General features: G+C 36.0%; 1 protein-coding gene across 1 annotated transcript; it reads left to right on the top strand.

Annotated features, from left to right (window-relative positions):
* Positions 1 to 5,443: 5,443 nt before the first annotated feature.
* LOC138309534 (alpha-2 adrenergic receptor-like) lies at positions 5,444 to 10,903 on the top strand. The gene is made up of 2 exons (XM_069250765.1): positions 5,444 to 6,509; positions 8,022 to 10,903. The coding sequence occupies exon 2, from the start codon at positions 8,171 to 8,173 to the stop codon at positions 9,680 to 9,682; it is 1,512 nt and encodes a 503-aa protein (XP_069106866.1). The 5' UTR covers positions 5,444 to 6,509; positions 8,022 to 8,170; the 3' UTR covers positions 9,683 to 10,903.
* The last annotated feature ends 2,809 nt before the right edge of the window (positions 10,904 to 13,712 follow it).

Below are 13,712 nucleotides of genomic sequence, written 5' to 3'. Positions count from 1 at the left end.
TAATTTCAAACTATATATCTGGTCACCTGACTTTGAGTTTAGAATTATGCGAATTTTATTAGTAATTTTGAAGTAATCCTTATGAAAAAAAAAAAACAAACAAAAAAACATACAAAAAACATCTCAGTGGTATTATGGTATTAATCGTACAGAGATAATGGAGAAACATTCAAACAAAAATTGAGAGTGTATGATCAAACTGGAAATCACTTATATCCAATGTATTACATATGCTGTATGTTACTTAGCTTTGTGTCACGTATAAATTTATGTATTTGGCTCCCCCTGACATGTTTAATTCATGTTGTGAAAAATTTCTTAAAGGGACATGAACCTTAAATAAGTTGTTCTGTATGCTTAGATATGGTTTTCAGATATTTATTGAATATTTTATTACAATGATTGGTTATCTAAAACGACAGGAAAACATGGGGAATACATACCTCAAAAATGATAAAAATAGACCGACATATTCTATTTTTGGAACACAAAACGAAAGCTGGCCGAAAGCGAGGTTATAATTAACAACAAACTTGCTGACATGACACGGAATATTTGTTTTCCACATTTTAAGATTATTTTATAATTTACGATGGTTGACAAATGAAGTTTAAGCCATATTTGTTATAAAACAATTTGTATATAGCGTAAGAATGATAAGTCAAAAGCCAAACGAGACTTTTCATTCGACAGGGCACCGCGAAGTGAGGTTCCTGACTTATTGCATATATGTACATCACGCAAGTATAAAGTGCATTTCAGCGATCCATTTATATTTACATACTTTCCAAATCGCCCACGTAACTGACTCTTGACGTACATGTACACTGTTTTCTATCAGAATTCGTTTGTGTTCGCTTCACCCACGTTTTTGACCCACCATTTTGTTAACATTTGTGCAGTGCATTGTGGCATGTCACTAAAGTTCAACACTACTATATACTATCGATATCGTTACAAAATTCGACCGGGCCGGTTCAAAATACAGAAAGATGGAATTTCCACTATAATTATTTTATTTGACACATTTGTACAATAACTTATATATTTTACTTAGTAAGGTATCTGACACGTCTTAAATATGTATTTTACTCAAATTTACATGGTGTATTTATAATTAGGTTCATGTCCCTTTAAAAACTAATCAAAATTAAATACCTGAAATGATAAACCTCTGTGCTAGGTTTACACTATGTTCCCGGCGATCACGGCCCGAAACGTGGTGCGCCATGGAATTTTGGCTATTTTTGTCGTCTCAGTATTCAAGTTGAGCTAGGTCTTGTGAAGTGTTGTCAAGGTCTTTCACGGATTACGTAATGGACCGTGGATATAAGGAAAAGTGCTGTTCCCGAAGTTTAAATAAGTTTAAAACATTAAATAAATGTTCATTTTCATCAATATTTAACACATCAAAAAGGCTATTACCAGGTTCTTATAATCCTGTCTCGACTGAGTCATCGAATTAAAATCTCCAATAAGTGATAAGTGATCATTTCTTGCTCTATTTCTAAAAAGGCGTTAATAGTTGAATAGAAGTTTCAGGTGAGATATAAACATCACCGAGTAATATGTCAAAGTCAAGATTTAACAAGGATTTCGATTTTATTAATCATTGTAAATATTCGGAATTACTAGATTTAAAATATAGTAAATGTTCAACACTTTTCTTGTATACAATAAAGATATCACCCGATCGTCTTATACATTTAGACTGGTGTTTTGCGTAGTGTGAGTAGCCTTTCGGTAAGTTTAAAACATCAAATTCATCAGTTTGACTTTCTAGGAACACATTAAACGTCAAACGACTTAATTATTTGATCGAATTCTGTTAATTTTAACTTTGATTTTAATCCGCAAACACTCAGCAATGTTACGCTTAGTGTAGGATTTATGAGTTCTTTATGATTGTAGGAACCTCTTGTATCGCATCCCAAAGTGTGGTTCTGTTGCTTGCCTGAGCTGGAACGTACATGTACAGTGTCATGCCAAAAGTCTTTCACATTTTATGACGCGTCGTCGGTCAATACCCGGAAGTAATTAGAATTTCTTTCCTCGCGATCCAAAAATTAGTACTAGAATCGGAACTCTTTTGTGTTGTGCAAGATGAAGTGCGGGGGTTATCTCCCATATCTGTCAAATTCGCGTGGGGCTATTTTTAGTTTTGTAGCAGACGTCAACAATCATGAAGGATGGTTCGCCGGGAATTGACGTTGGCTGAAAAGGAACAAGTGGTACGATTGAAAGAAGGTGGTAGAAAAGATGCAGATATTGCCAAAATTGTAGGATTCTCCCATTCAACCATCAGTAAATTTTTAAAGAATTTCAAAGAAAGAGAAAGTATTGAAAATAAGCAGCGAAGCGGGCGGCCCAGATTAACAAGTGAACAGGGGGATCGACAACGTTTCGCCTAGTAAAACATGATCGTTGGCAAACATTGACAGATTTATCTACACAATTTAATTCATTTACTCCTGTTAAAGTTTCAAAACGTACTGTACAGAGAAGATTACATTTTGAGGGTTATTCCAGGCGGTCTGTATGTAAGACGTTGACGATATCGGCAGTTAACAGGAAAAAAACGAGTTGAGTGGTGCCGTGGACATAAAAATTGGACAATTTCTGAAAATTGGAACACTGTAATATTCTCTGATGAGACACAAGTAGTTTTAGGTACTGATCAAAAAGTGTATGTGTGGAGAAAAGCCGACGAGAAATGGCGTCCCGAGTGTTTGGGGATCAGGACTGTACGTCACGGTAGTTCCCGAGTGTCAGTGTCGTTTTGGGGGTGTGTTTGTGCCTCCGGAGTAGGTGTGCTGAGACCAATAGAAGGAAATTTAAATACAGATAAGCACATTGAACTATTAGATCAAAATTTATGGTCTGTTGTCTTGAAACATTTTCCTGATAAGCCTTGGATATTCCAAGATGATAACTGTCCTGCACACATATCGGGAAGGGCCCAGCAGTGGAAAACAGAAAACAATATTAATTGTTTAACCTGGCCTACTCAGTCTCCAGATATAAACATTATTGAAAATGTATGGAGAATGATTAGGATTCGTCTACAGAGAGTGCAGCATACTATTAAAAGTCGCCAAGAACTTATTGATGCTGTAACTCTGATTTGGACTTCATTTACTCCTGGGTATATTGCTGCGCTGTATGCAACCTTACCAAGACGAGTCCAAGCAGTAATTAAGGCAAAGGGTCACGCAACAAAATACTAAAATATCAGGTAGGTGTGTTCCATGGTTTCTGAGTTATGGTTTTCTAAAGTTGCAATATTCTAAATCACAAGACGACGCGACGTCATAAAAATGTGAAAGACTTTTGGCACGTCACTGTATATCTCACCAAGATGATGATCATTACCATGGAAATCATGTTGGTTGATCGGGCGCCATGGTGCTGCTGGAATTCCCGAGATGGTGGTGGTGGATGGGGGGTTGCACGAAGATCTTGAGGCTGTTGAAATCCAGTTGGTGGGAGGAGCTGTGGTAATGGTTGTAGCTGATAATTGATATATAGTAGTCCTCCTTGAGATGTGCAGACTGACCACGCCTTTTTTCCATGAAGATTGGGGATAGAAGTTTTCTCCGTTTCTCTGGAGGAAACTGTTCATACACTGCGAATTGTTTTTCTTTAACAGCCAGTTTATCAGGGACAGCATTGAGGACTTTTTCACGGTCATTTCTGTTACGAAAATTAGGCACAATAGACCTTGGTTTGCCACCATTTCCTGGTCGGAGCCTATGTGCCACTTGAAAGGATATTTCATCGATGAGGAGTATCTAGAACTAATAAAATCCCTTCTCAGCTATCCTCATTTGATATCATCTCCTGTTGCTCTTGTCTTGCGACAGTAGCTCTGGCGCCAACAGAAACAGGCTTTTCCCCTCTACCTATTCCTCTTGATGGTATAAATATAATGTATCTGAGATGTGACACACATGTATTTCGGTTTGCCATAACGTATCACCTTGTGTCTTGACGTTTTGCAGCAGAAGAGGGTGACTCACTACATTTTTATGTCAAAGGCTTTTTGCGAATCAAATGTATATGTCGTTGATGCTTTGTCTTGGTCTCAGGTTAGCATACATCAATGATCAGTGCAGATCTGGATGGAAGTACCTTTGGATAACCCTGGATGAAGTCTGAACTGGGTTCTATGTATATTTTTTGAGTGACGTGAAGGAAAGATATGCCCAGGACTTTTTAGATGATATATGTGACTGTTGCAAAGGTTGGTTTGATCCCCCCTTTGTATACCGGATGATAATCCTGTTCTTGAGACATTCTGGAACAGGTTTTGTTTTGTAAGTCGTTGATCATGTCTGTCAGCTAGTGTACATTAGGGGGACCTACTAGTTACAGAGGTTCACTCATAAATCCAAAGATATGAACAGTCTTATTTTTGTTGATTTTTCTCTATGCGTTAAATACTTCCTCGTGGTCGATAGGTACCTATTCCACTGGGTGAGATTCTAGTATTTCTGCAATAATATGGATATTTCTTCTGATATTTTCAGGCGTGTTCCATCAAAGTACTTGTCTATCCATGGGGTTTGCAAAAAATTGGTTGCGTGTGACCCATCCCTCTTTGGGAGTGTCTAGTTGTGAGTCACTGATGCTTACTATACCTGTTTAGTTGTTTGTTGACTTTTGGCAACAATTAAGAAAGTTCTTTGATTGTCAGCTTATATGGTTAGGTTATCGTTGTAACATGGGTGTAGAGGTAGAGGATATATCATAGGAGATGTTTTAGGTTGTGAATTCTGCCGCATATCATATACAGTCGTGTTGATTTCCGTCTTTCGCATTTTAGCATATTGATGGTCATTTTTCTGGTTTACCTTGGGGGATGAATCTGTTACATTAAAATTGTTGTGAATCTGATGATTTCTCGAAACAAAAGTGCAGACTTATGTCAAAAATAAGTTGTTGTTTTTTCTCTGTATATAACTTATGTTAAAAACATCGACTAAGTCAGTTAACTTCAATTTATTTCGAGAAATCAAGGTCAGGGAAGACGTTAAATTATCAATTGACATATCTATTGCTAGAGTCTTCCCTAAGGGATGACTTGTATGACTGTGAGCTACAGGACTAGAGGAAATCCACCAAAGTTTGGGTAAAAATGTCGGGTTGGTAAAGAAAGTTGATTTTTTAGTTTTTTTTTCTTTTACATGGGGTTTGATACTGCTGTAGATAACCTCATCGCGGTGATAATATCTCAATATTTAAAGAAGTAATTGATAAGAGGACATTTTCCCTGGAGACTTGTTCTTCTACATCCACAGTGTAAGGTGCAAGCGCATTTAGTACATGGTACATGGTACATTACACAACAAAACAATATCCGGTGTTTGATGCATATTTAGTTAGATTATTATCCTCTATTCTCATTGGTTAATATATGGTCACGGCAGGTTCGATATATAGCATACCGACTCTGTCTTTCCCTTTTAGAGACATCTAGACGTAATCCAATGATAGCAACCCATGATTCAACGACGATGAAAGCAATGACAGTGATAGAACTATAACCTCTGGATTATTATGGATGGATATAACGACAGTGATAGTGACCCCTGGAATAACGAGGATGGATATAACGGCAGTGACGGTAACCCCTGAGATATCGAGGATAGACTCTACATGAATGAGTCCATGGTCAAACAGAGATTGAAGTAAGAGATTCAATGCAATCACCAACAGAGTGCTAGATGGGGGATTATTCGTTGATAAGTACTAAAATGGCTGCTTAACATGTTTCCTAAATATTTAAAAAGCAAGCTATATTTAGACAAACTAACTATGTGTTCATACTCATCCTTGGCCTACTGTACCAAACGAGGAAATTCACTCCATGGAAAGTATCCTTATGTATGAGTGTTACTGATTAAGATGCTTAAAACCCTTGTGGATACAAAAGGACATGTGTATTGTTTTACGTATAGATATGCTAAGATCTACATTCATAGTCTGAAGTAGGCTCTTCGCCTATCATCGCATCATCGCCCTTATATATACAGTCGTTATCATCTGGTCAACAACATGATAACATCCTAAATACATCAAAATCAAGTCATTTGACATTTAGAACTACGTCACCCAATCGTCCTGTTGGAACGTATTCTAAATAGTAGAGGCGTGAATCTATTCTCATCATGACTGTGTTAGTCTGTCGTAGTCACTTAATTTGTCATTAACAAAAGACGTGAATCATTTTCAGTTATTACCCTCCGTCCTCGCATTACGTCCAGTTCTAGTTTTTGTTTTCTGTAATTTGAGAGTGGGTGCTGCTGATGTCGGAGCGGCGTAGGGCGGTGCCCGGAATTACCACAGACTAGATAGTGGAGCTAGACAGCTGACATTTTACAGGACAGCAATGCTCAGCAATTACTGACACCTCACGCTGAATCAAAGTCTGTGTTACTAGTTTAAACTGTTTGTCTCTTTTTGTGAATGAGTCGTCGGATACACGAACGATTTTACGTAGAAAAAAGGTAAGGTATAAAATGTTTTTTATATTTATAAAAGAAGTTAAATAATGAAAAAAAGCATTTAAAACATTTACAATCAAAGTGTTAGAACGCTAAATTTCAGTGTTTGTTTGTAATTTATATTGTCAAGTTTCATCTCTACACATCCTGTCTCATTTTTGTACTGTTTTGATATTGTGTAAGAGAGACTGTGGTAGTATAATTGTCAACATTAATCACAAAGCACGACATAATACTAGAGTTGTTAAATACTAGACATGGTTAACACAAAACTAGAGATGGTTAACACAAAACTAGAGATGGTTAACACAAAACTAGAGATTGTTAACACAAAACTAGAGATGGTTAACACAAAACTAGAGATGGTTAACACAAAACTAGACATGGTTAACACAAAACTAGACATGGTTAACAAAAAAACTAGAGATGGTTAACACAAAACTAGACATGGTTAACACAAAACTAGACATGGTTAACAAAAAAACTAGACATGGTTAACACAAAACTAGAGATGGTTAACACAAAACTAGAGTTGATACAGAGTTGTGTGACATGATACTAGAATTGTTTGACATGATACTAAAGTTATTTAACAAGATACTAAAGTTGTGTGACATGATACTAGAGTTGTGTGACATGATATTAGAGTTGTTTAGTATGATACTAGAGTTTTTTTTACATTATACTACATAATACCAGAGTTGCTTCACATGTTACTCGAGTTATTTAACATGATACTAAAGTTGTATAACATAATACTAGGAACTACATTTTCTCAATATCACCAAAAATAGACTTTAATTTATAATTTTATAAGACATTTGATCACGTCCGTAGTTTATCAACAATCATCTTTTGCGTCATGATAAACGACTTTTCTTTCCTCTTGCCAGAGATTAAAAGAGCCACTTTGAACCCAGTCAATGTTAAATATTTTCAAATCATTCTGTAATGATGTAATCACTACAAAGAATAACTTTTAACATTAATTTACTGATGCTATTACAGCTGAATGGGATATATATACATATTGTTCACTGCCATGCTCTTTGACCCTTTTCATTAGTGATTCCATGTACTGCAGTGCCCTTTGACCCTCGGCAACAAACACTTATCTAACACTGTCAGTTTCCGGTATAAACACAGCAAACCACGTAACAACCGGAAGTTACACATTCCGATAGTAAAGAAATGCTACACTAGCGATATATCTGCGTAATAAATGACGCTTGCCTTTATAATCACCGATTAAGATTATCATAAAATGAAAAACTCAATAAATTGTCTTCTTGCAATAAACTGTTTATCGAATTTGCTCTGTTGCATGCTGTGTACATGTAAATTATATGTATTATAGAAAATTACAGAAAACTGACAAATGGCATTTTCCTTCTTTTCATTACTTATTTTAGTTTGTACGAATGATTTTTAAAATTGGAACTATCTACCGACAATTTCAAATAAAAGAACCTCTCTAGAATTATCTATATTTGATGATATCAATTTATTTTCCAGATTCGAGTCCGTGGCCGGCAGTTTGATGGAAAAATGGATTACGTCACATGTCACCAACATTAAACAAGCATTAAGTATGTTACTCAAGCAATATATCGATATCTTCTAGTTCTGCAATAGTTCGATGAGAAAACGGATTATTGGTTGTCATGGCGACACTTTCAGAAATAAACGATGCCGAGGCATTCCGTCAGTTCCCGCTGTCCGTGTATCTGTCAATTTTGTCACTGGTAGGACTCATCGGAAACACTATAGTATTGTACATCTACACCAAAGTCTACACCAACTCCAACTCACGTTGTTTCATCCGTTTCCTGTCCGCCATCGATCTTATGACATGTGTAGTTGCAGTTCCGATGGAGATCCTGACCGTTTTGAATCAATACGAATTTGACAATTTTATTGCCTGTGGAATATCCCGATACGTAAACTCGGCCGGAACTGTAGCAGCTTCGACAATACTATTGTTAATAGCCATTGACAGATACCGTAAAATATGTAGACCCATTAAGTGGCAAATATCCAACAAAATTGCCAAGATATTAAGTGTGTGTTCCTTGCTGTTTGGGATTCTGTTTTCAGTGCCTAACCTGTTTATGTACGGTGTTCGGACCCGTGAGGTGGTGTTTGAGAATTTTGTATACAACGGTACTGAGTGTTCTGTCAGTGACGCCTGGTCCCAGTCGGACTTTCCTCTGATCTACAATGTCATCACTCTGTTGATGTTTGTAGTGTCGGCTGTTACACTTGTAACCATGTACAGCATCATCGGCAGGAACGTTAGATTCTTCGCCAGACGTCAGGAACAACGGAAGAACTCGTCGGTCGTCTTGGATACACATAGTGACGCCCAAACAGCTGTGAAGCGCCGTGTGTCGGAGATGAGATCACAGGACTGTATTTCGGTGGAATCAGACTGTGTTCTAGCTCAGACCAACAAGAGACATTTACCTATCCCAGAGGAGGACGGTTTCCAGATACATGATCCAGCGCTTAACCACAGTAAATCGTCGGACCAACTAGTTCCTTCCACAGATTCAGACCAACTCCAACAGGACATCGTCTCCACTCTCGAAGGGAACCAAAGTCTGCAGGATGTTGTCGATATAGGACAGGACATTCGACGGGAGAATGTTTCGTGTGTCATAGAAGCCAACGATGAACGTGAAGTGGAAACAGGAGAAAAGACCTGCAACCAAGCAATGCAAAGTGCGGGGAAAATACGAAATTCTCTAATCAGCTTTAAAAAAGTGTCCGAATCAATGCAAAGCTCATTTTCTAAAATGTCCTCAAAACCCAAAAGCAGTAAAACCATTCAGTCAAACGGTGGGAGAAAATCCTCCCAGGAGACACTGCGTAAAAACAAAAACCTGGCGAAAAGTACCACGTATTTAATGTTCATTATATCGATGGTGTTCATCCTAAATTTCGTGCCTTATCTGCTGCTCGTCATATTGAGGGAACTTAAGGATGACTTTGTGGATAGCCTCCAGAACAACGATGCCGCCAGAACCGCGTATCGATTCTTCCTCAGGTCTTACTTCGCCAACTGTGCTGTGAATCCCATAATATACAGTATATTTGACCGCAGATTTCGACTGGCGTGTAAACAAACATTCCGATCGGTTATTGTCAAGTGTTTTCCTATAACCAAACGTTGAGATTTGGTCTTATGGTGGTTTCTATCAACATAACTTGATATTTGCTATATTAGGATGTCTTCATATTTATACATTATCATTACAAATCTACTATTTAACCTTACCGAACGTGATGATCGGTGACGAGATGTCATGTCATTTGGATGGCACGCGGTGGCGTGATATTGTCATTTACAGTGACAAAATATTTTTTGATAGTTTTGGGGCGATTTGAAAGATAAAAACAGGACAAAAATATTTGGTTTGGTTCGCTCTGAAGGCTTCGAGCACTGTGTATGGGGTGTGTGCTTTGATATCTGTGTTATGCTGCTACCGCTTACAGATTCCATTGTATACGGAAATAAGGAATATTTTTGTATTTGTTTTTGGTAGCAGATATGTATTGGTATATGTGTGATTGTAAGTGTCAATTTCTCCCTTCTTGACAACAATGATTTTTTTGCAATCTCGATATTGCATTAGAATTGTTGTCAAATAAATATCATATGTATTTATGTATACATTAATTGAATTGCATTCAGCTGCCAATTATGTGAGTACGAATGCCAATTGAACAACGTCAAATTCAACACGAAGTGCTAGAACGCTACATTAAACCTGTTTTCCCGTAAATAACTCAAAATAAAGATCCTAACAGTGTTAAAGCCGATTTAGAACATCACATGATAATTACCAGGAATCCGATTGGATAAAAACCATGGTCTATTTTGCGACAGTTCTCTGTCCTTCTTGACTACGGGACACTATACCTGACTACGGGAACTAAACAAAAGTATATTCCTCCGCGACCAAATATATGACGTTATTACTAATTATGGCCCTTCCCGTCGGGAACAGTTTTCCTGTAGTGTTGTCTGGCGAGGTATAGTCCCCTCGTCTTCGACTCGGGGACTTTACATCGCCAGAAAACGCTATATGAGAACAGTTCCCTCTGGAATGGGCCATAATAGAATAGTAGAGATCCCGGTGTTTTTGCAGTCAACCGATTATGTCATTATATGTAATTATAGAGTATTGTCCTGGTCACAGACTATATGAGATGATATTTTCATTGCACAGATTACTATAAAAACTGTCTCAAATGTAAAAGTAAAGTGAGGCTGTTTCTGTATGGTGTCATCGAAGGCATGTGACACTACGCCATAAAAGGACAAGGCCTTATCGACAAACTCATCATTGGTGATGTACGTTAAAAATAAAATTACTACTTTGTATTTCAAATTATTGTTTTCAATCATTTTTCATAAAATAAAAAATGGTAATTTTAGAATTTCAACTGAAGTGATTTTGGGGGAGAAACTAGTTATTTAGATATGTTCTTTCTATACAACGGACTACTTCATTCCAGTTCGTTTTAGTCGTGCTATCTAACACGTAATGTTATCAACTGTAACATCGACACGAATTACAGATTCAGCAAGAAGTGAACTTTATGTGTTTATACATGTCGAAAATACTTATGAATAATGAGGATACTGTGTACATTGTTTAATTCTCATCGGTGTGAAACCTCTGTGTACATCAGAGCGGGTTTACCCATTGACGAGGTACACCCGCTCTGATGTACACAGAGGTTTCACACCGAGGAGATTTAAACAATGTACAACGTATCCTCATTATTCATATGACTCAGATCTTATGTTTGTGGATTTAACATCTTTTAACAAGTGGTGTTTGGTGCTCTCCAATTACTCATAAAGATAAAGGCTTAGGACACTTCAGCAAGTTAATGAAATTATACATCGATGATGTCTTTTTTCAAGAGTATGTTGTTAGATAGTTGAAAGGTCATATATGGAATGTCTTCTGACAGACTCATCAATACAATGTACTGATCATCCTCTACATAACATTCACATGTATTTTACGGATACTTATGACACCACAGTGATCATTTATGTAATTAAACATTGATGATGTGTTTTGTCTGGTGCATGTTTTTAGCTATCACGATTTAAACATCACCACTTTATACAGATAGTAAAGTCCATTTACTAGTAAACAAACTACTACTGTATAGCCGGCGATTTTCGCGGGTCAAAATTTTGTGATTTTTAAACTGAAAACGAGAGAATTCATTTTAACGGTTTGAAGATTTTGCGACTTGGCTGTAAGTGTGTGTATATAACTCATCCATATCTTAATTTCTTTGTGGATCAAATGTTCCAGATCACACCCCAGCGAAAATAACCGGCGATACGATATTTCGAAAAAATGAAAAACAAGGGAGAACACCCAGCAAAGAGATATTACTGTATTGTTGTCGTTTGTTTATGTTTTACACCCCTCCTTCGCTGTCTCAGTATACCAGCAGCTTTGTGGTTGATAATCAGTCACGTGTAGTGGCCGATTCTCCTAAATGTAAGGCTTAAAATACTTCGACCAAGTGTATGGAGTTATTGTAAGATTAATTTAAATATATATTTATTTTATTGAGATATGAAATAAAAATCTGAATGTACTATAAATAAACTGGATCAAGGCGGTTTGTGATGACAGTACACTCAGATGTCCGTGTTACATCTCCAAAACATAAATTTATATTTTATCCTTATAATTTGATCTTTGTCGTTGTAATTCCATTTAAATGGTTGGACCTTTTCCTTTAAGAAATAATCACATATAAGCTATTGGAGTTGCTATGTACAATTAAAATTAAATTATATATACGAATAACGACTTAAGACATTGGTAATAATTTATTAAATGATGTAATGTTGATGAAAGTGTCATATCTAATTTATTTTTATTTTATGTTACTATTAAAGACATTTTCTTTAAAGAACAATTGTCACTAAATACTATAGAAGTCTGTGTCTCAAAGATGAAAACAGCCAAATATATATATAAAGTTAATTTGGGGTGTTTTATATTAAGCATTCCTTAATATGCTTTACATTTTTCATGATTAATAAAATTGAATTGATATACAAATAAAATATAGGGAGACACTCTTTGTATTCACATTAAAACACGCAATCATTTTTTAATTATTAAGTGAAATTTTGTTGTTTTTTAAAAGAAACTTTCAAAATAAACGCCAACTTTTTAAATCACTAAAGCTCATTGGTCAACAAGACTTCATCATTTCCCTAATTCACCTCTTGTTTACGCTAACAGTGAGCTATTATCCTATTACTTACTGAATGTTTATTTTATCTATAATCGACTATGAATATACTGGATTATACCCCTTTGAACAACTATGAAGTTCACTCATATGTATGCTACCTGTTTAATGGTAAACGGTGGATTAACACTGGTAACATACATTGGATATTTATAATATTTCCCCCTCGCTTTAGCGTGTTTGATATACATAATGTTTTATTCTGTCATAGAATGTTGACCTTGTACAAAAGGTCTATATTGTATTTTATTTCATTAGCAATGGAAATATTCATTATATCCAGATCTTTTGTGTCGCTTAAATTTATGCTGAGTAACAAATTGAAAAACATCAAATGCATCTTATTATACAAAATACAAAACGAAACACCCTATGATAGATGTTTAAAAGATGCATACATACGTGTAATCATCATATTTTGCAGCATCAACCTTAGTGATAGTGAAATCTAGACGAGTGTTTATCGGAACTTTGAGTTAGTTAGAACGTTATATAACAATAAAACTATATTCAACATAACAGAGACAAATTTAGACAAATTTATCAAAATAACTTATAGTTAGACAATCTGATAAAAACAATTATCCTTATTCTCAATAAATGATCTGACAACATCCCATTAGGGGACATGTTCTGGTGACTGTTCGGATTGGCTAATCACATTGTTTCTACCAGCAACTTTTAGGGACATAGCTAGGTGAGAAAAAATATGTGATCTGAAGTACAGGGAGGTATAAAGGTCACCAGAACGTGACCTCTTATGGTATGTTGTCGAATCCTCTATCGAACGAAAATATTTATGTTCATCTGATTAGTAAATTACAATTTAGGATAGATAAGAAAAGAAGACTATCTTTGATTTAGAGAATTGAAGTTTTTCCAGTTGTATTTTAATTATAT

This window comes from Argopecten irradians, chromosome 15 (genome assembly GCF_041381155.1).
Source record: "Argopecten irradians isolate NY chromosome 15, Ai_NY, whole genome shotgun sequence".
NCBI lineage: Eukaryota > Metazoa > Mollusca > Bivalvia > Pectinida > Pectinidae > Argopecten > Argopecten irradians.
Note: the sequence above shows the minus strand (reverse complement) of the source record. Positions and strands in the feature narration are given on the sequence as shown.

Coding starts and splice junctions, on each gene's coding strand:
- LOC138309534 (XM_069250765.1), top strand. CDS start 8,171: ATGGCGACACTTTCAGAAATAAACGATGCCGAGGCATTCCGTCAGTTC.